The 23250-nt window shown below is 45.6% G+C and overlaps 1 protein-coding gene and 1 pseudogene across 4 annotated transcripts in view; one reads left to right on the top strand and one right to left on the bottom strand.

The window, feature by feature from the left end:
* Positions 1-23250, top strand: part of PXYLP1 (2-phosphoxylose phosphatase 1) — a 63869-nt gene that overhangs the window by 7163 nt on the left and 33456 nt on the right. For all 4 annotated transcript variants that reach the window (XM_032144221.2, XM_058433633.1, XM_058433636.1 and 1 more), the window contains exon 2: positions 22099-22230. In XM_032144221.2, coding sequence (XP_032000112.1) covers positions 22152-22230 — 79 coding nt within the window. In that variant the 5' untranslated portion in view covers positions 22099-22151. The remainder of the gene's footprint in view (positions 1-22098; positions 22231-23250) is intronic.
* On the bottom strand, positions 16694-17173 carry LOC116462026 (translation machinery-associated protein 7-like; annotated as a pseudogene).

Genomic DNA, 23250 nt, shown 5'->3' with positions numbered 1-23250 from the left:
GTGATTGCTGCTTCAGGAACTCGAGTGCTTCTCTGCCTCGTTTGAGTGTGATTAGCCCAGCTTGTACTCAACATACACTGGAATACTTCATACCGATAAGTCAGCAGTCAGACTGGAAAACCAGTCATCAGTTATCTTAGTGGCAACCAGCTTATTTTTATTTACTTTAAACTACGGTTGACCCTTGAACAATTCAGGGGTTAGGAGCACTGATTCCCCCCACCATGGCCCCCCACAGGAAAATCCAAGTATATTAAATCCCCAACATCGTAACTATACATAGCCTACTGTTAGCCAGAAGCCTTACTGATAATGTAGTCAGTTAACACATATTTTGTATGTTGTATGTATTATATGCTGTATTCTCACAATAAGCTAGAGAAAAGAAAATGTTATTAAGAAAATCATAAGGAAGAGAAAACATTTCCTATTCATTAAGTGGAAGTGGATCATCATAAAGGTTTCATCCTCATTGTCTTCACATTGAGTAGGCTGAGAAGGAGGAAGAGGAGGGGTTGGTCTTGCTGTCTCAGGGGTGGCAGAGGCGAAAGAGAACCTACATGTAAGTCGACCTGCTCAGTTCAAATCCGTGTTGTTCAAGGGTAGACCTATGTCCTGGAAATTTTAAATTAAGTTTTGTCTTAAAAAAAAAAAAAACTTGCCCCACACTTGTAAAACAAACAGCAAATAATGCCAACCTTTTGTATATAGGGAGAATTAAGGTAAAAGGGGGAAAACCCTTTCTCTGTTTTACAAATGGCTCCCCAGGTGCTCTGACTTCTCTGGTCATGATCGTCTCTTGATTTCCCAGACTGGAACCTCTTTTGTCGCCAGTGTGTCTGTCTCCGTTGCAGTCCCTAATGGAAACACAGACCTGAAAAATCAAAGCTTGGGCATTTATGGCCAAAGGTCATGGCATGGATGGTTGATTTTTTTGGCTCTGTCTTCAAAGTGAAAAATCACTGTCTTCTTTGAGAAAGAAAGTTATTTTGGGAGGTGGCTAACATCAGCAGGCAGGAAGATCTAAGCAAGCCTGTCTCATCCTCGGTTCACATAATTTCTAGCATTGCTAAGTTAGCAGCATATGATTTTTTTTCTCCTCTTGTGCATCTTGCTCTAATGACTGCTGATTATCTTGAAACAGCTGCATTAATTGATGGTGTTTAACGACTCTACTTACACTAAGTAATCACAGTTGGCTTGGCTGAGGATCGCCAAGTTCTTTTTACTTGCTTTTTAGTTTGAGAAGTGTTTATTTACTCTGTGTGCCGAATGCCAGAAGGGGAGTTGGGAACGCCTCACCTCAGTGCCGGCCCACTGCCCAATGCCCAATGCTCACACTCTCCTGGGACATCATCACGTGCCACCACAGCATCCGTTCCCCGTGTATTCTGGTTGTCTGCTCATGGGCCTGTCTTCCAGCTTGATAGGGAGCCCCTAGAAAGCAGGGACCATACCCAGCTCATCTCTAAAGCTTTGGCCTTTAGCACAAGGACTGGCGTGAAACAGGCCTCAATAAAAGTTAGGTGAATGAATGATGAGTGGTTATGAATGTGTCTGGCTGAAAGTAGCAGAAAGCCCTGGCTTAGTGGCTTCAGCAAATAGGGGTTTGTTTTTCTCATGTAACAAAATGCGTGAAGATAGATGATTGCTGGTGTTGGTTTCAGCAGCTGACATCCGTCTGTACTGACACTTGTGTTACTCTCTTGGCCTTTCCTTCATGATGGCAAAAAACACCAGCAAACCAGACTTCCCCTGACATTTCATGGCCAGAACTGGATCACATGGGTTGCCCTCAGTTAAATGGGCCATGTGAGCGTGTAGCGGGGCACACTGAGGAAGGCTCACTGCTTAAACAAACCAAGTATGTTTAATGGTTCAAATATGGTAGGCATTCACTTTTCACTCACACACAGTCCAAAATGGCTGTTTCTGCATGGGGCTTTCCTCCAAGAGGAGATTCAGGGACTCAGGCTCTCAAGGCTGCCATGCTGGTTTGCCTCACTCAGCTGAAGAGGGAGGAACATGGAGGATGGTGTGTGGGAGGATTTTGTGAGCCAGTCTCAGAGGTGCTGAACTACTGGCCCTGACATTCCACTGGCCAGGGCTCAGTCGCGTGAGCATACCTTCCAAGGGGAGGAAACGTGGTCCAGCCACATGCCCAGGAGGGAGAGGAGATGGGTATCACAATTAGCTGGCAGTCTCTGCTACACTGTCTGCCCCCTCCTCCCCCCAAAAATCAGGATTCTCTTAACAAGAAAGAATGAGTAGATATTGAGGGGCAAGTGGGGGTGTTTTCTTTAGAAGGAAATGCTGTGCTAAGAAGGCTGCAGCCAAAAGTCGTCTTCATTCCTAGGACATCATCTGTTCTAAATCTCTACTTCTGTTCCTACCTTTGGGAACTGGGCCAGATGACTCAGTAGGACAGTGGGAGGCCCTCATTATCCCCCTGTCTTGACACAGGGCATGTTCTTAACAGCTTTGTGGGAATGTGTCCTAGTTGATTCACATCAGCAGTTGGAGGTTACCCCAGAGGAAATGGTCTTCGGTCCCCCAAGGCCAGAGGAACCAATGAGAGCTCCTTTTTTTCAAGTGCCCCTGCCCACTCAACCTTCCAAAGCTTCTCTTCCTCTCCAGCCTCCGCCCCAGCCCACATCTGGAGGGGAGGAGAGGACACAGCAGAGAATGACCTGATTCCCCTCTAATTCATTAAAAAGTGTTTTCCCACTGCTTCCTGCTAGTTTTCCTCAGTAATAATTGATGAGTGATATATTGATATACTGGGGTAGTGCTTTATTCTTGTTTGGTTTGTTGTAGGTTTCTGTGATGGGGCTATTCCATCCACAGCATTCTTCCTGGTGCTCACCCTTCCTTTTTCCCACCCTCCTTCCCTTCCCCTACATACCTGTTGAGCACCTGCTGCTTGCTCTGCTGTCTGTCCACCCAGCCCTGCGGAAGGCGGGCAAGGAAGCTGACACGAGTCTGTCGTGTTCATGAGTAGAGTGGGAGGGGTAGGCTCTGAGGGCTGTGGTTGCCCAGTATTGGAGGATGTCACCCAGTCTTGGGGTCAGGGAAGGCTTCCAGGGGAAGGTGGTGCTTAAGCTGAGTTTAAGGATAAGCAGGAGTTAACCAGGTCAAGAAGGCATCTGGGCCAAGAGAGTGGAATGTGCACAGACATTGAGTTATGAAAAGGGGGAACAGCAAGTCGACTGTGCCAGAGTCGGGCGGGATGGTGTGGCCATTCACCCGTCCAACACTGCTGTGCCATGGGGCCTGGCCTTACAGGGTCTTGCAGGCAGAAAAGGACCAGCCCCCTTGGAACTCGTGGGCTGGCTGTGAGGGGGATGAGTCTGCAGAGGAGTTTGGGCCAGAATCTGAGGAGGGCTTGGCTGCTGTCCCAGACTCTGCTCTAAAGGGTCTGCTGCTGGAGGCTGATTAGGAGAGGGGCCCCATCACTTGTGCCATCACCTCTTGTGCCCCGTCCCTCTGTGTCTGATTCTTGACTGGTCCTTTGCCCGGGCATTACTCAGGCTATAAAAATAGAGGCTGGCACCAGAACTCCAGCATGTAGTTGGTGGAAAGCTGAAGCTGTCATTACATATCAAGATACTTGCCAGGGAGATTTTTGATGGAGCACTTTCTTGGAGCCCTGAAGATGAGGTTCTAAAGTTGGCTTATAGTTTTTTTCTCCCTTGGACTGATCCCAATGCTTCTGGCCATTCACTTGGAATCTGTACTGGTTGTGCTTGTTACTCACCCCCGCCCCAGGCTCATACATGCCCTCAGGGACACATTGAAATGAACGCTCAACCCTAAAATCCACCAAATGAGGGCTCACCTTGCCACAGACTGGCCTAATTAGAGGGGCTGGGTCCTCTCCAGGGGGCCCGCTGGAGGCTGGCGTGCAGTCCATCAGGTGTTCATGTCCCATATAACGCAGGACACCCTGGCCCGAAAAAGGAACTTTCAGCACTGCCTGAGAAGGTAAGCATTCTGATAACGGTGCTTTCTTTCCCTAAGGAAATGAGGGCTGAGCCAGGGTTTAGCAAAGCTGTCAGCTGCCTCGATTGTGATGAATGGTTCCAAGGGTAGTTTCCTTCGTTCTCCCTCCCAGCCCTGTTTATTAAGGTGGACTGGAGACAGTGCTGGGGGTTGGGGTACAGAGAGATGAACCATCATGCTAGTCTAAGCCAAGGGCTGAATGAACTGCACTTTGCCTCAAGGTGGGTTAGTCTGTATTCGTAGACAGAGACTGAATAGTTTGATGCTGTTTTTTGGGTGCCTTCTTGGTCCAAGTGCTGCAGGGAATGCAAATAATAATGAGAAGCAAATCATGACTGTCTTATGTTTTCCAGGATGGATCTCATCTAATCCCCTCCATGCCCCCTGAGGCAGGCAGCAATATTACACTCCACTAGAATAGAAGCTCCATGAGGGCAGGAATTTGGGGCTGGTTTAGTCACTTCGAATCCCCAGCTTCTATAACTATCCTTGGCATAGAGCAGATACTCAGTAAATATCTGAATGAATGAATGAATTACTATTTGCAGGTGAGGACACTGCAGCTCAGAGAGATTAAATACCTTGCCTGAGCTGTTAGGTGGTGGAGTAAAAGCCCCGGTCTCAGTGCCAGGGAGGGACCATGAGCTGTGACTTGGGGACCCCAACCCTACTGCCCCTGGAATGAGGGCTACTTCTATGATAGCAGTGTAGGAGGGCAGGAGCCTGCCTGGCCTGGTCTACTGAACACAGCACAATCTTGGCAAAACCCACCAGTTGTATGATGATAGAGCCACAAGGACCCAGGGGGTTGGAGGGTGTCTTCCTGCTGCCAGCGCCATGATGTAACTCAGAGGTGGGGTGATATGCAGCCTGTATCTATCAGCAGCTTGAGAGTGACATTTCAAGAATACCACCTTCATCCGGTCAGGCGTATGCTGAGAAACTTTCAGTGGCTCCCTACTCCTACAGGAACCTAGTCTGGCTCTAGCCCTCCTCCACCCTGTTCACTGATGAGTCACTGCATAAGGCCTGTCATCCACAGTACGGTGGCATAGGGGTGGGCTTTGCAGCCTGCCTCTGTACCATTTATCCTCACATCAGGCACGCCTACTGACATCCTCACTGCCTTTTAGTTTAGCACAGTTTCTGCCTCTTTCATGTAGCCCTCTCGCTGATCACCCCAGCACAAAGAGTCCCCCACCCCTCAGGTGCCTGTAGCCTTTGTCTGTCTGTACAGTGCATTTCCTAAGGATGTTCTCGGAACCCTGGGTTCTGCAGGTGGATGGGGCTGCTGCTAAGTGGGGCATGAGGCCCCTCCCAGTCCACCTAAGCACCTCCACTGCTACCTGAATTCCACATCAGATTCCATGTTGTGATGAGTTTTGAAAGAGGATACTGTTTGGAAACCACTGGTCTCTATAATTTATCATGTGCCTGCCTTGTGAGGTACTGCTTAACTGCATTGTTTAAAAATAATTTAAATATGTTTTACAGTACTCTTTTTTTCTGATTTTTAAAAGTAATACAAGTTTACTTAAGAAAATTTAGAAAATGCAGAAATATATGTGAGAAAATAAGCCTGCCAGGATTCCCTCTTACTTAAGGAGTAGTGAGCCAATCTTCTGTCTTGTAATTTGTTTCTTTTAAAGAAAATTTAGATTACTTGTCAGTGCAGGTATAACCACTCATAATATTTAGGACATATTTTCTCTTTTTAATGTTTTTCCTTTTTAAAAAAAATTGTTACTTTTACAAATAGCAATTATTTAAATTCATTTTTTAAAATAGCACAGGTTCAAATTCTAAAGTGTACAATAAAAAGTCTTGCTCCCACACCTGCTTCAAGCCATTCAGCCCAGCCTGTACATGCTATATTGTAGCTTGTCTTTTTGACTTAACAATATAACGTTTTTCCTCTGTCATTACTCACCTTTTGTTATTTGCACCCAACATACTATAAAATCAAAGCATTAAAATATATGAGTAAATATTGGAAAGTTCTTCCTACTTCACAATAGAGATGACACTGTTAATTTCAGCAGCCATCTCCTGCTAGACCTTTTTCTGTAAATTTATGTTTTCCAAAAATTTACGTATATATGTTGGGATATGCTAGCATTGGTTTTACCTAAGTGAGATTACACTGTATCTAGTATGCTGCTACTTTTGTTTTCTGTCTTTTGTTTTTAACTTGGCAATATTTCTTGGAGGTTTGTCCACACCTAAGCCCACTTCTTTCTTTTTTTAAGGCTAAATCGTGTTCCATTGTTTGGGCAAACTGTGATTTTCCAACTGTTTCCCTATGGATGAACATTTCAGTTATTTTCACATTTTGGTAATGACTCCTAATGCTGCTTTGTACATAGGTGGTAACATTTTTGTAGGATAGAAACCTGAAATACAAATTCTTGGGGCAAAAGATGTGCATGTTTATTGTTCTGGTGGAGACCACCATTTCCCCTTCACAGATACCATTCTAATTAATCCTCTCACCACCAGCAGTGTATGAAAGAACTCATCCCCCTGAGACTAACATTCATGATAGGTGAGAGGTGAATTTTTTTGGCCAATCTGAAAGGTAAGAAATGCCACTAACTCCTTTTTTTTTTTTTTTTTTTTTTTTTTTTTTGAGACAGAGTTTTGCACTTTCACGCAGGCTGGAGTGAAGTGGCGCAATCTTGGCTCACTGCATCCTCTGCCTCGCAGGTTCAAGTGATTCTCCTGCCTCAGCCTCCCAGGTAGCTGAGATTATAGGTGCCCACCACCATGCCCAGCTAATTTTTGTATTTTTAGTGGAGACAGGGGTCTCTACTAAATATAGCCTCGCCATGTTGGCCAGGCTGGCCTCGAACTCCTGACCTCAGGTAATCCACCCGCCTCAGCCTCCCAAAGTGCTATGATTACAGGCGTGAGCCACCACACCTGGCCGCCAGCTCATTTTAAAATGTACATTTCTTTCCATCCTGGTTTTCCAAACATATACATAACTATACATATTGATTAGAATTGTGCCATGCCTTGTTCTCTGTCCTTTTTTCCTTTCATATTAGGTCAGGGATGTTTTCTCTGTTCATTGCATTCTCTCCAAAAGCTCAGTTGTTCAGGGTTGCTGGCCTTTTGAGCTATTGCAGATCACCTGGAGTGTTTTTTATTTTAGTTTGTGTCTTTGATCTTCAAAGATCCTGGGAATGACAAGTCATAGAAAAGAAAGAAAAGCAGAAGAAACACCTCCTGCAGAGAATTGGCACAAGGAGTGTCCAGTAGACAAGAACCAAATGAAAATCAGAATTAGATATTTGCTCAGGGGCTCATCTCTTAGGTATTTGGCAGGGAGGTCCCTAAAATATCACCATGAGCTCTTGTTATATATGGATATTGTATACTCTGTGTTATATGTTAAGCTTGACCTGTTCCGTGCGTTCTGCTATGAAAAGTACACAGCTTTGCTGTTGTTGTTTGGATAGAGAGATGATGATGGTTTCAGAGCATTCAATGTCAGTGGAAACATCCAGGAGTCAGTGTGGTGTGATGGAAATAGCATTGAACTGGAAAGTCAGGAGAGCTGGCTTCAGACTCTAGTTCTTCCCCCGACTTACCGAGTAAACCTGGAGAAGACACCTAGCCTTTTGGGTCACCTGGGGTCTGCGTGGCAAGGATGACCTGGGTGTAATGGGTTTGGAAAGCTTGGTGGGGGATAGGCTAGCAGTTAGAGGTCAATTCCAGCTTAATATTAAAAGAGAGCTCTCTAAGAATTGGCACTTTCTAAGATGAGACTGGCTGTGTGTTGCCAGTTTTCAGAAATGTTCTGACAGGTGGTCAGTCAGCTCTCTGCAAACACACAGACACTATCCCTACTGTCATGTGGCTTAGGGTCAGTTGCAGGAGACAGCCAGCCAGCCAGGAATTTCACCATGGTCATTTGATTACATAATGATAGTGCTGAGGAGTGTCATGGAGGAGAAATACAGGGTGACTTGAGAGTGTGAGACAGAGTGCTAAACAAGGCGGGTGAGTTGAAGGGCAGCCTCTCTGAGAAAGTGATCTTTGAGCTGGGATCCAGGGCATGGTCAGCAGTCAACAAGGTGAGAAAGTGGAGGCACAGAGGAGAGGCAGCGTGCCTGCTGGAGGCAGGTGGGGGGATTGCTACTGGCTGTAGTGAGTCCTCCATTCATTAATCTCTTCATTCATACATTCATTCACTCTCTCAACAAATATTGGTTAAGCACCTGCTCTGGACCAGGCAGTGTTCTTGGCCCTGGGGATACATGTGTAGGGAGCAAGACTGACAAAGTTCTCAGCCTCACGGAGCTCAGTGTTGCCACATAGCAAATCATTCCCAAACTTGGTGCCTTAAAACGGCTGTCATTTTACACTTATCCTCATAGTCTGGAGGTAGACCTGGCCCAGCCAGCTGTTTCTCATACATGTGTCTCACACAGTTATTCAGGCAGTAACTGGTCTCATTCTCTGTGTTTTTGAGCACTTCAGCCTTGGCTTCAAACCCACTACCTGTCTCAGCTCACCAGAGTCCTCCCAAAAAGGCAGTCCAGTGGCCTTGTGTGCTGGCTCCAGCGTGCCCCTTGGGGTCTTACCTCCCTCCCTGCCTCAGGCAGCTCCAAGAGTAACAGGTTTCTCCACCTCAGGTTCATTCTTGGAGAGCAGGAGTGATGCCCTTTTGACATTCCAGGCACCTGCCTAGCTGACCCAGGCCTGGAGTCCGCAGTGAGCAAGGCTCTTCTGTGGGACTGAGAGATATCTGGGTCTGGGAGAGGCATAGTGTGAGGGCTTGAGGTGAGGCTGCACTGGTAGGTGGGGCCGTGGAGGCAATGGGCAGTATTTGGTTGACATCCGTGGAGCATTATAGGAAACCACTAGAAGACCAGAGATCTGATGACTCCCTAATGGGAAGATTACAGAAGACAGTCCTTCTTGGAAAACAAGATTTTAAAATTAATCTGTTAGAATGATTTGTCTTATAAAACAAGGCTTTCAGGTATGTCCCTGAAATGCAAGTGTCCTCTAGGATTACTTGTCCTGTGGCTTAAAGAGAGGAAGCATAGATGTCCATCCTGATTCTATCAGTTATTATATCACAATCAGTGATATGGCAATCCGTGGTTCATTATCACAGAGTTGGTGGGTAGAGTCAACTTTCTATAACCAAGAGTTCACATTCTACAACAAACATTCCCACCACTGCAATTTCCCATAACACACAACCGTGCCCAAGCAGTAACTCCTTGTAAGGAGAACTACAAAAACAAACCTCTAAATAATACAGTATAGCTTTTTGCCCTATTTGATAGACATATTAAGTAAGAAACTCCCTCTAGAAACTTGATTTTATGATGATAATACAGAATAAGTACTTGCTCAGTTAGCTGCAGTTTGTGGAAACTGATGTGTAAACAAGGATCAGGGCCACCCCCATTGCTTTTCATTCTCAAAATTACTTGGGTCAACCACTTTTGCTCCCAAATTTCTGATTAAGCTACATCAACCTGGAGTTGTGTGTTTCATTACAACTGTTAGCTAAGCTGAATCAAAGCTTTGGAGCTTTTAAGAGTTTTGGTCTTTTTTTTTTTTTTTTTTTTTTTTTTTTTTGAGATAGAGTCCCACTCTGTCACCCAGGCTGGAGTGCAGTGGCACAATTTTGGCTCACTGCAACCTCTGCCTCCCGGGTTCAAGCAGTTCTCCTGCCTCAGCCTCCCAAGGAGCTGGAACTACAGGTGCCCGCCACCACGCTCAGGTAATTTTTTTTTTTTTTTTGGCATTTTTAATAGAGACAGGGTTTCACCATGTTGGTTAGGCTGGTCTCGAACTCCTGACCTCAAATGATCCACCTGCCCCAGCCTCAAAGTGCTGGGATTACAGGAGTGAGCCACTGAACCTGGCCTCTTAAAAGTCTTATTACCTACTTTATTGGCAGGGAGCTGGGACTCCATGCAGTTCAGATTTCCTCCAAAGCTAAATGTCGTAATTGTAGGTAACAGTGCTCTTAGCTCTATTTTTGCTCTACCTGTCACTTTATAAGTGCAAAGGAGCAATATGTATATATATATGTGTGTGTGTGTGTGTATATATATATATACATGTGTGTATATATATATACGTGTGTGTGTATATATATATACGTGTGTGTATATATATACGCATGTGTATATATGTGTATATATATACGTGTGTGTATAGATATATACGTGTGTGTATAGATATACACGTATATATCTATACACACATATATATACTCACACACATATATATACACACACATATATTTACACACGTATATGTGTGTATATATATATAGAGAGAGAGAGTGTGTGTGTGTGTGTGTGTGTGTGTGTGTGTGTGTGTGTGTGTTGAGAGCTTGTTTTGGGATCTGAGTCAGAGAATCCTTGGATCTCAGCACGTGGAGGGCTCCAAAAGGTCACCCACATCAGCCCCTCTGTAGCATCACCAGCAGTGGCTACACACGCTTGGCCACCTCCATGGGCAGGAGGGCTCATTCTATACTGACACTGTCAACCTCCCACTAAGTGAGACAGCTGTGTTCTCAGATTTACTTCTAAGGATGTAAAGTTCATGCCCACTGGCACTGGCAGTGATAACGAGCTACAGGGCTCCTGGTGCCCCGCTCCACTTCATGAATGAGTCATAGAGTGACCTGGCAGCGAGCACAGAGTCTTGCCAAAGCTCTGTAGGTAAGTGTGATCCCAGTCCAAAAAGGCCTCATTGGGCAAAACGCCTCTCAGTGGCATGCGCGAGTGCTCCTGTCCATGCGTCCATCCAGAGAAAAATCCCGTTCCTATATGATATTGTTAACCCAGAAATGCAGGCCTTGGTAACCTGTGCTTTCAGGTGTGCTTGATTTACATTGCACAACTATGAGTCTCAGGACTTTGTAAGCTTTTTTTTTTTTTTGCCTTTAAAAGTTTGACTTTTATCATTCAAGCCTTTATATTATGCCACTTGTACTTCCAGTCTTGCAGCCTGCCTGTTTAATCCTCTCGTGCTTTCTTTGACATTTTAAGAAACTTTTAATTGACACTCTTTGCTTGCAAAATTTTTTTAAAAACAGCTATATTTTTAAAGTGGCTTTGCGGTGAGTAAATCATGCCAACTGCATGTTCTCCTTTCTTTGTTGAGGTACTTATAGCTTCTCGACATAATAACACCAGTCTCAGATGTTGCTACTTTGAAACTTAAGAAAGAGCAAAGCAGTAACATTGGATGGAACACAGACTTGTTCCAAAATGTCAAAAAAAAAATAGTAATAATAACTGAAGAGTACATAAAAGTGAAAATCCTGGCTTGATGAGTTAGTTATTTTAGTCTGTTCTGGCCCTGAGAAACGATCAGATGCCTTGACAAGTTTATCCTTTGTGGAGCTGGAAAAACACCTCAAAGGAGAGAGTGGTTAGAACATGTAGTTCACAAAGGAAAAAAAAAAGTTTACTATTTCAAGGATTTAAAAATACTAAATCTGCAGATTATCAGCCTCAAATCATTTTAGGAGAGAAATGGTAGGTAAATAATTAATGCTGCATATTTTAAAAACATGTAAAATATGAAACAAAAGGTCTGTTAGTGGAACATGTACAGTCAGTAGGCTGCAGGAGGCTGCTTTACTGTTTGTCTCTGCTGAATTACACCTGAGCAAACCAGCACTGATGTTTTTTAAACATATAATTATGACTGTATGTGTTTTGATTATTGGATCTGAAAAGTTGTGGTACTGTCATCAGATGACTGTGTTTGAGAATAATTTTTTAGAATAATTGTGCATGTTGTCACACCTTCTCCAGTTGTGAGTTGTCGCAAACATCCCCTTGCTCAATTATTCCTAACAGAGCTCTGACTCTATTCAGGCCTCTGCCCATTCTATCCCTGCATGGGCCTCTGCCAGGAGGTGCATCCTGATTGGTTCCACCCAGTCGTTGTGTCCATTCCCAGTGTCAGTGATTGGTTTGGGTGTGGGCACATGACACACTTCAGCCAGTGAGATGCGATGGGCAGCCTGGGGGAGGGGTTTCTGGAGAAGGCTTCTTTGCTTCTAGCAGAGATGAACAGAGTTATCCCTTCTGCCTTTGCCCATGGCTGAGTATGGCTGTGATACCTGGCAGTGTGGCTGCCAGCTTGCAACCCTGAGAGAGGCCAGCCTAGTAAGAGGACAGACACGGAAAGCTCTTGGCTTCCCATTGATGCTTGGAGTTGCTGAATCAACTAGCCTTGGAGCTGCTGTCTTAATACGATGGCTTGTCATGTGGGAATGTGGATGAGTCTCTTTGCTTGCTAGGGTTTTCTGTTACCTGCTGCCAAGCCATCTTTATAGATACATGAATTATTTAAGATAAAACAAAAACTAAAGTGCAAAAAGAACAAAGATGACCACAACAGTGTCTCATATCATATCTAAGAGTGGTATTCAGCCTGGTCAGCGACGAGGTTTTCTGCCTAATGCAGCTCATGAACGCCTGTGCACTTACTCATTACACTTCCAGAAGGGAGCCCCATGAAAAGTACCAGCGTTCTGCTAACAGCAAGTTCTAGATCGGAAATTGGTTTGTCTGCTTAAACAGAAGTGAAATAACAATGGATTAAAATGCTGTGAGATTAATTTCTCTCTCCCAAATTGATTTGAGCTGGAAGGCAATCAAGGAATGGGTGGCCTTGCCCCTTGGGGTCATCTAGGGTCCTTCTCTGTCATCCACTAGGATGTTGCTTCCATCTGCATGGTGAAAGTTGCTCCTCATCATGCCGGTGTTTCAGAGCCTGGAATAGGAGAAGAAAAAAGTCAGGATGGGCTGGGGCAGGCAGCTTCCTTTTGATATGGAATGGCCATATTACGTCCAATCACGACTCATTGGAAGAACTTGATCACATCACTACAAGCAGTTGCAAGGGAGTTTAGGAAATATTCTCTCTAGCTGGATGGTCATGTATCCAGCTAAAATCCAGAGGGTTCTGTTCATAAGAGGAAGGAAGGAATAGACACTTGGAGCAGTTAGAAGCATCTGCCACATAGTATGTCTGCTATAGTGAAGAAGAACGTGACAAGGGCAGATTGCTGGGTACCACTCTGAATGTGAAGCAAGGGTTTCAGCCATGCAGGCCAGCCTCCCTGAGCAGCTTGGAGCCTTTTGCCCCTCTGACCTGCCCTGGCCTCTCTTCAGGTAAATGAAGGCGTTTGAACCAAATGATATTTAAAACCTCTTCAAACTCTGACTTTCTCTGGCATGGTCCAGTGGAGATTCTATTTCTAGAGTTGGGGAGAGGGAAGAAAGACAAGGGAGAAGTAGCCCCTCGTGGCTGGTGGGTATTCAAACCATCAGCAAAATCACCGTTAATACTTACTGAGAGCTTATCAGAGGCTAGGCACTGTACCATGTTCCTTACATATCTTAACCCCACGACTCCCTCCCTATACAACCTATGAAATGGGCTCAGTGATTGTTCTCACATCATAGATGGGGAAACTGTGGCTCATTATCAGGCAGAGCAGGGCTCTAGACCTAGCCAGTTGACCCTGGGCCCATGCACTTAACAGCCTATTGTGGGTATGACTGGGAACTGAGGTGGGATTTGTGGGGTGTGGCCAGATCATAACAGGTCCTTAAAGCAGGGCAAAGAACATTGAGTTTGGTGCTGCCCTTTATTCAGGGCCTGCTTCAGGATCAATCTGCAGCACTGATCAGCACACCACCTGTGTTAGTCCATTTTGTGTTGTAAAGGAATACCCAAGACTGGGTAATTTATAAAGAAAAATTTATTTGGTTCACGGTTATGCAGGCTGTAAGAAGCATAGTGCCAACATCTGCTTCTGCTGAGGCCTCAGGAAGCTTACAATCATGGTGGAAGGCAAAGGGGGAGCCAGCGTATCACATGGTGAGAGTGGGAGCAAGGGAGAGAAGAGGAGGTCCCAGGCTCCTTATAACCGGCTTTCACATGAACTAACAGAGCTAGAGCTCACTCACCACCAAGAGGACAGCACCGAACCATTCATGAGGGAACCACTGCCATGACCCAAACACCTCCCACTAGGCCCCACCTACAGCACTGGGGATCACATGTCAACATGAGATTTGGAGGGGACACATATCCAAACCATATCACCACCTCAGCTCCCCACTGGCTTCCCCACAGCCAAGAGGTGGCTGTTACCACTCCATATCACATCTGGGCATGACAGTGACACAGGTCAAATCACCCCTCACCACCCTAGGGTAGGAGACAGGCTGCTTTTCAGGAGGAGACCCCCAGATGAGAGAGGTGCCTGGGAGTGTCTGTGGTGCGGCAAAGTGCAGAATGTTCCAGGGGAGCCATGCCTCGTGACTATTAGGTATCCTTCAATATGTTGCCCCTGCTGAGAGGGGCAGGGAGGCCTCTGGGCCTGCTCCTGTCCAGTATTCCCGAAGGAGGCCAGGTGCTGGGAGGAGATAGGACCCTGGCCCTAGAAAATAAGGGTAGGTCCATGAAGTGGGCCTGTCTTTCAAGCTGGCCTGCCTGGTGGCATGGATCCTGCAATCAGACCCCTCTTCCCACTCCATCCTGCAGCTCAGTCAGCTTAGTGCCCAGAGGGCACTCCAGGGAGGGAGTGAGAATCAGCGAGTGTGTTTTCTGGTGCCACTAATGGTAGGACACCTTGAGGTCAGTGGGGAAGCTGGCCTGGGTAGAGGGCTGTGGGGGCTGGGCCAGGCAAGCCCACCCCTTGGAGCAGCAGACCCAGACATGGCAGGGGCGCCCCAGCTCCGCCTGTGTGGCCTCTGGGCAGCGGCTTTCCCTAGGCACAACACTTCCCTGCATGTATCAGTGTTGGATGTATCATCTCCCTTCTCTGGCTCCTTTCACAACCCAATACCTCCCCACCACCTTTAACACCATCCCTTGAGTTCATTCTGTTTTCCTAAAATTCAATCACAGATGCACCAACACCAGTCTGCTCTTCAAGATCAAGTTCTGGCATTGCCACTTCAGAAAACCAATCTGCCGTATCCTAGCCTGGATGCAGTCTTCTTTCCTCCTGATAGCACTGGTTTGATAGAGCCTAGTGATCTGTTTACTTCCTACTTCCCTCACCAGACTCTACACTTCTTTTTTTAAAAAAACTTCTTGAAACTTTTCTAAAAAAAAAAAACACCTTTAACTTCCGACATACACAGAAGCAGAGAGGAGCAGATAATGAACCCTCAAGGATCTGTCACCTTGCTTCAGCTATTGTCACCATTTTGCCACTCTTATTTCATCTATTCCCCTCGAACTTTTTATCTCCTCTGGAATATATATATATGCTATGTATATTATATACAATATATAAATTGTAAATATATATATAATTTTTTTTTCGAGATGAAGTTTCTCTTTGTCACCCAGGCTGGAATGCAGTGGTGCCATCTCGGCTCACTGCGACCTCCACCTCCGGGCCTCAAGCGATTCTTATGCCTCAGCCTCTTGAATATCTGGGATTACAAGTGTATACCACTATGCCTGGCTAATTTTTTGTATTTTTAGTAGAGATATGGTTTCGCTATGTTGGCCAGGCTGGTCTTGAACTCCTGTCCTCAAGTGATCTGCCCGCCATGGCCTCCCAAAGTACTGGGATTACAGGCGTGAGCCACCATGCCCGGCCCCTCTGGAACATATTAAAGCAAGTCCTAGGTCTTGTATAATTTCTCCCATAAATACTTTAGCGCCTTTCAGCTGGGACCTTCCATATGACAAAAACGGTGTCGTGTATCCTGTGTCTTGTGTTCTTACCACTTAGAACAGTGCCTGGCACCTACTGGCTGTCAGGAAATGTTATTTTGAATTGACTGAATGAATGAATGAGTGCGTGAACTGGCTTCAGCTTTTAGAAATGAGCCTGCAAATTAAGTGGAGAACTCTGGAATGTGAATAACTGCTGTGAACTCACAGCCCCTTCATCCCAGGTGCCTTCCTGGGGTTTCCAGGAGGCTCTGGAATCTGCCCATCTTCATCAGACTTCAAGCCTGGTTTTTCTTGAAGGTTTTTTTTTTTTTCAATTATAATGCTGTATTTACTTAGGCCAAAATGATTCTGACCAAAAAAATCAACGTGTAGAATACATCTGAAGCATTTTCTTTAATACTATCTTTCTATTCTTGGTAATGGTATTTTAACTGCACAAATGAAATTGTACATTTTCTTTCTAGCAGTTATGGTCGTGTTTAAAACCCTAAATTCTGTACACTTTGAAGGAGAGCCTGGACCAGAGTTTGTCACTAGATGTGGTGTTTTCAGCTCTTACAAGGTAAAAAATAGGCCAAGGCTTGGGCTCTGGAACTCTCTGGTGGTAGAATGGTAGCTTGTAAAAATGCCTTTGACATGTTCTTTTCCTTTTAATTCAGAAATGGTATTCATCATAATGTAATGGGAACTGCTTATTAACTAGTACTGTGTTTCAAAATTGTATTCTAAAATCTTTTCTTTCACAGCTCAGACTTGTAATAAGGTTGAATTGAGTTAGCTGGGTTTTCTGTTTTTGTGTTTTGTTTTTGCTGTTTCATCAGGAATTCAGAGTAATAATTCAATTTCTAGGTTTCAGATATTCTTACCACGTGGGTTTAGCACAGGGGACTGCAGCTGTGCCCAACAGACATGTGATGACTGACAACTATTTTTTTTTTTTTTTTTTCCAAATGAGTTGATTTAATTTTAGGTGATACAAAGTTTAGGGTAGAACAAGGACCAAAGAGCAGACTGGCAAGATTCTGAGCTGGTTTTACTTTAAATTCACAGTTATGGTAGGAATGACTTAGTGAAAACAACTAAAGAGGTGATGAGCCACTGTAAGATTTTTTTTTTTTTTTACAGAAGTTTATTCTTAAATGTACAACAGCTCCAAGACAACACTTAATTCAAGCTATACGTGGCAAAAGATGTTATGGCAGGGAATAGAAAGGTTTAAATACAGATGAAATAAAGGGTCACCATCTCCTCAGGCACAAGGAACAGGTTACTTTTTGCCAGATTTCTTAATTCCACCTGTGGCTAAGGGCCCCTTCCCCGCGGCCTTCGCTTTTAGCTCCTCGAGTTTCTTCTGCTCCTCTTTTTGTTTCTGCTTGAAAGCCTTATCTTCCTCGTCCATCTCCTTGGCCTGCTTCTTGGGCTATTTCAGTGGCTTCTTCTTGCCACCTTCGCGGCCGGACATGGCGCCTGCCGCCTGACTGACAACTATTTTATGTTCAGCCTGGACACATAACAGTTGTTTACACGGAATTATTTGTGGGAATTGGATTTGGTCATGATGCCATATTGAGCCAAGAGCATCTTTTCCACAGAAGGTGATGGGACTTGAGAGATGTTTGGGGATTAGAAGATGTGGGAGCTGTAATCCCATAGCACCTCACCCTGCTGGTGAAGCAGGGACTCTTCCTGTGGATCTTATTTTTAGGGCTGTGAGCAAGCAGGCTGTGGGGGTTCTGCTCTGGGCTCAGAATCCTGGCTGTCGCCTGGCATGACTTGTATGAGTCTCACCAGATGTCTTGAGGAGCTGTTGTAGACCCCAGGGGTAGGAGCAGAGCTCCTATGGAAAGAAGTGCAGGAAGATGGCAGGAGGGGAACCAAGGACTGCGTGACTTCTTGAGTGGCTGCAGGAGCCTCCTACCTACCTGGAGATGGAAAGGGGGAGAGGGAGCTCTGGAAAACTCAGGCTGGAGATTGAACCACAGTGCCAGAAAGAGCCAGTTGGCTGGTACCTCATCTTCTTGGGGTGGGGCCCAACAGAAGCTGAGGCAGATGTTCCAGGCTGGAAAACCTAGGGCAAGGCAGGGACACAACAGCTGAGTCAGCCCCCAGGAAGGCTCACAGTGGCAGAGGAGCCATGAACATGGTTGCAGACGTGGCTGCCTACCCTGATGGATAGGATGGGGCCAGTGAGTAGGGGAGGGGCCAGTGGCCAGGATTTGAAAGCAGAGCCATAGCATGGAGTAGAAGCAATAGTTCAAGGAAAAGGGCAACTCCTTGTGTTTAGATTGTGGTATAGGTGTCTGTGTGATTCTTCCTGAATGTGGAAGTCAGACATAGTACATATCTGCTCAACAGCAGGGCTCTGCCTGTTGTGAGATTTGCTCCCCACTGCCACCTGCTCTTTTGTCTCTTATCCTCAGTCTTATTTAAAAAGCAGGATCCTGCAGCTCAGAGAAGTGGAGCCAGTTGTCAAGACACACAGAAAATAAGCAGCAGATCTAGGAATTGAACACAGATCTGCCCATCTCTAGAGCCTCATCCTTTACACCACATTAGGGCTCCTTTCAGTCTCTTCCACTGAAGTGTCCCCAGCAAAGAAACACCTACAGCAGCAGAACCATGCACTCCACTTCCCATGTTGGACACAGGCACATGCACGTGTACACACACACACACACCCCTACTCCTTGGGATCCTAGCTTCAGCTGCAAACTTCTTCAAATCCATGTGAATTTTGGATTCTATCATCATTATTTAGCCATTTTAAAAAACCAAGACTAAAGTATGATCATTATCTTCAAGTTTTCTAGTGAAATGGGCTCCAAAAGAAGGTATCCTGGGATTCGGTGTTCCTCTGGCCAGGCTGTGTACATACATCCATAGGGCTGTGATCACACCAGACTAGTCCCTAGCACAAGTAGAAATAATGGAAATGCTGACCATGCTAGAGGCTATCAGAGGAGAGTCAGAAGTGGGAGGGTGCAGACCTCAGAGAGTATCAAGGGGAAACGGTGGATGTTCCCACTGTTCAGCAAATGAAAAGTCACAGATAGGTGGAGATGTCAGCAGTGCAGACTAGAAGCAGTCAGGCAGTTACACGATCCCAGCCATCTGGTTAACCTAACATATTTAAATCTGAAACTAAATATAGCTGCTTTCCCAAAAAGCACTCCACATATTAAAGAACATAGACAAGATGGAGATTTTCATGTCGTGCTTACAGATGAAGATATTGAGATCTAGATCCTGGCTTAGAATTTCCTGGTGAAGATGCAAGGCATTTCCTGTTTATTGTATCAGTTAGATTTTGCTTTGTATCAAGTTCCCAAAACTTACTGGCTTAAAATAGCAACCATTATATTTGCTTATAATTCTGGGGACTGGCCATGCAGTTCTTTTAGTCTGGGCAGAGCACTGATAACCATCTGCCGGTGGCGTGGCTGGAGCAGGGTGATCTGGGATGGCCTCATTCACAGGTATGGTGACAGCAAACTGTCACCACAGTTTGTTTGAAGAGAGCCTCAGCAGGGACTGCTTACCTTGGCTCCATGTGGTCTCTCATGCCCCAGCAGTCTGGCCTAGGGTCTTCACATGGTGGTATCAGTGTTGCAAAAGTAGCAAAGGAAGACAAGCCCCAATGCATAAGTACTTTTCAAGTCCCTGCTTGCAACACGTTTGCTATTGTCCCATGGCCAAAACAAGTTCCTTGGCCAAGCCAAAAGTCAGTATAGTAAAAGACCAGGTAAGCCCATGGATACAAAGGGCATGAAAAAATTGGGGGCTGTTACTGCAACAATTTACCATGCTATAAAACCGAGACTTATAGCAAGTAGCCGCTGTTTCCACCGAATGCCCGCCTGAAGACAACTGTAAACCATACTGCGGCTAATCCCTTATGAAAAGGCAGTGTCAGCCAGACACAGTGGCTCACACCTGTAATCCCAGCACTTTGGCAGGCAGATCACCTGAGGTCAGGAGTTCGAGACCAGCCTGGCCAATGTGGTGAAACCCTGTCTCTACTAAAAATACAAAAATTAGCCAGGTGTGTGGTGGCAGGCACCTGTAATCCCACCTACTTGAGAGGCTGAAGCAGTAGAATCATTTGAACCCAGGAGGCTGAGGTTGCAGTGATCCAAGATCACACCACTGCACTCCAGCCTGGGCTACAAGAGCAAAACTCTGTCTCAAAAAAAAAAAAAAAGAAAGAAAGAAGAAAATACAGTATCAAGTAAGACCATAGGAAACATACTTAGCTGTTCTATTGGCCTCTCCCATGAGACAGGGAGGGGAAAATCCCTTAAGAGCATGGAAGCAGGAAGTAGTTGAGGGACAAGACATGACCCAGCAGCAGAAACAAGGCCCTCGCCTCCCACATGCAAATGCAGGGCAACCAGCAGGCAGGTCGGCCTCTGAGGTGATGACACAAAAGACACCACGCGGCATCAGAAACGGGGGGTGGATGATTCCCCAGGGCCAGCACAGTGGCTTCCCAGGCCCAGAGTGAGAGACCTGAAGACAAGATTCACACCAGAGCTGCAGAGGGAGGGATGTGCAGGAGAACATGTGTATGTATAGTACTGAGCTTGGGGCATGGAGGCACTGACTCTTGGTTAGGGATAGTGACTCATGGGACAGAAATGTTTCCCTCAAGCTCTTCCTTTCCATCTTGGGCATGGGAGAATGGCTCCCACAAAGAAGGGTGGCAAGAAGAAGGGCCATTCCGCCATTAACAAGATGGTGACCTGAAAATACACCATCAATATTCACAAGCATATTCAAGAAGCATATTCAAGAAGGGGCTTCAAGAAGCGTGCCTCTCCAGCACTCAGAGAGATTGAAGGAGAGGGGGACTCCAGATGTGCACATTCATACCAGGTTCAACAAAGTTGTCTGGGCCAGAGGACTAAGGCACATCCCATACCATCATGCACAGCTATCCAGGAAACGTAATGAGGATGAAGTTTCAACAAACAAGCTCTATATTTGGTTACCTATGTACCTGTTACCACATTCAAAAATCTAGTCGATATGGATGAGAACTAACTGCTGATTGTCACATATGCCAAATAGAGTTACAAAACCACAAAATCAATAAATAAAATGAAATTGGGATCTGTTTGTTAACAGAGATGCTGGTTGCTGGACACACAAGCGCAAACGTAAGGTGCAAGTGTGTTTTCATCAATCTGTTAGCAAATGTTCTCTTTTGGTAGAAAGTCTGACAGGTCCCTTAAATAAGTGGGTTTTCAAAGTCACCTACTGGGCCCTTCGGGAGGAGGTGGTAGGCAAGGGGCTCTGGGAGTCTGGCTCCTGCTTCATTCCCAAAAGATGTGCTTTTCATAGTATAGCTTATTGAGATAGGATTCACCCCAGGTGTACAGCTCAATGGCTATATTCAGTTATATTCACAGTTATGCAGCCCTCACACATTAGCAGATGAGCTTTTATCTGATTTTGTCTGTCTGGTCTCTGAAGAAGATTATATTTGAATGGGGAAATGATTCAAGTTTGAAATTACCGTTACAATCTAACTGTAGTTTAAGAACCTTTTCTAAAGAGAATATGGTTTGCAAGTTCTCTTTAAAATCTCAAAGAGAACCAGGAAATAAACTTGACTTCTGAAACTGTTAGGGTAAAAGTTATAGTAGTCATTCATTTTTTTTTTTCATAGAAGGGACATTTAGGACCTTATTCAGCTTTTTTAAAAAGTCCTTTTGCACACTTCTAATGTGGTTAGGGGAATTTTGAATAGGCAGGCCAAGGCTTGCAGAAGACCCATGGATACAGCTGAAACAGGCTTAGTGGTCCAGGATGAAGGGAGGTCTCAATTAGCAGATGGAGCTAGTCAGTGTAGGAGCAAATCCTTTTGCACACCCAAACGATCCCCCAAGGCATTACTGTGGGACATGTTGCAATGATTGTTGTTCAGATTAACAATTACAATTAAAGAATACCAAGATCATTTCAGCAGAATGTCCATCAAAAAACGTTGAACATTAAAGGTTAAAGGTCACAGCAAGATGAGTCCATGTGAAGATTTCCCTCATTGTCCAGCACATTGTAAATACTCAATAAACATCCTTTGTGTTTTTCCTGGGGAAGGTCATGTCTGTAAAATATCTCATTCCCTATTGATGTCAGATGAACAAAGCATTCATGAACTGGTTTTTGCTTACTAACTTGAAGGGAGCATTCTCGCTTGGGCTTATTTGGGGGCAAAGCCTAATCATAGAGCATGCTGTTGTTCTCCAGCTAGAGGTGCATGCTTCCCTGCCATGGGACTGGGCTAATCACATTATTTTCAGTTGACAAATTTGGTTATTTTCAGTTGACAAATTTAGTTTTCCACCTCTAAACACTCATTTACCACCTCTGCTTTATTCACAGGACATGTTCCTGATTTGAGGTGAAACCATGAAGAGAAAATAGAATACTTAATAATGCTTTTCCGCAACCGCTTCTTGCTGCTGCTGGCCCTGGCTGCGCTGCTGGCCTTTGTGAGCCTCAGCCTGCAGTTCTGTGAGTAGAGCCGGGCACCGCAGGTCGTGGGAGGGTGGGGGCTTCACAGGAAACAAGGAGGCCCCAAAGCCTTGTTTTATAAATGAACAATGAGGCTGAAGACAGCAAAGTCTTTTTATTGTTGGCGTTCACAGTGGCCGGTTGCAAGGAGGGATCCTAAACCACCGAGCAGTGTTCTGTGTGCTCTTTTGACTGTTGCACGAATTCCTGAACTGCCTGGTTATTCCCAGATTTTTTGTTCAGATTCACCAGATGGAGACACTGAGTGGCCCTGCTTGACTTCTTATGCTGAGCCACACAGAGCAGAGGCGTTTGGCCCTTTGATTGGGTCCTTGCAAGTTGGGTGTCTGTTTAGCGTTCAGTCAGCCGCGGGGCTGGAGTTGTTCGGGGGAGGGTGGGGAGATTAGGTCAACAGTATCAAACTCACCCCCCAGGCAGCAGGGGCTGCATGGGAAATCCCCTGTGACTGTGACGAGGCAGGAGAACTCTGATAAAGCCAGGCCACGGGCCTCACCACGTAGCATCCTCCACTGAGATTCCTAGGCTCAGGCCAGGCCCCAAATCTGTGCACACTACAGCTCACCTAAGAGTGGCTGTTCTCAGACACGGATCTGGCCCCAGGACCTCCTTAGTGGCAACCCCTCAGTGGTGGCCCATGGTCTTCTGGGAGGCCCCTTGCCCTCCTGTGGCCCCTCTCTGCTTCTGCTGTGCTCAGATCCTGGTGCTCCTTTGCCAAGAGCGTTCTCCTCCTCACCCCCTCTCATTCTTTCCCTTTCAGCCCTTGCCTTTTCTCCTCTAGGACCCTTCCAGGAATACTTAAGGGTTTGGTGCTTCTTTTATATACATCAGGATGCCCTGAATCCTTGAACCTGTCTCCCTCCCTCCTTCCCTTCCTTCTTTCCCCCATTTTTTTCTTGAAATAGGGTCTTACTCCGTTGCCCAGGCTGGAGTGCAGTAGCACAATCACAGCTCATTGCAGACTCAACATCCGAGTTTAGGAGTTTAGGTAATCTTCCCACC

The sequence above is a fragment of the Hylobates moloch genome, unplaced genomic scaffold, assembly GCF_009828535.3.
Source record: "Hylobates moloch isolate HMO894 unplaced genomic scaffold, HMol_V3 SCAFFOLD_22, whole genome shotgun sequence".
Taxonomy (NCBI): domain Eukaryota; kingdom Metazoa; phylum Chordata; class Mammalia; order Primates; family Hylobatidae; genus Hylobates; species Hylobates moloch.
This window is presented reverse-complemented; position numbering and strand designations above follow the sequence as displayed.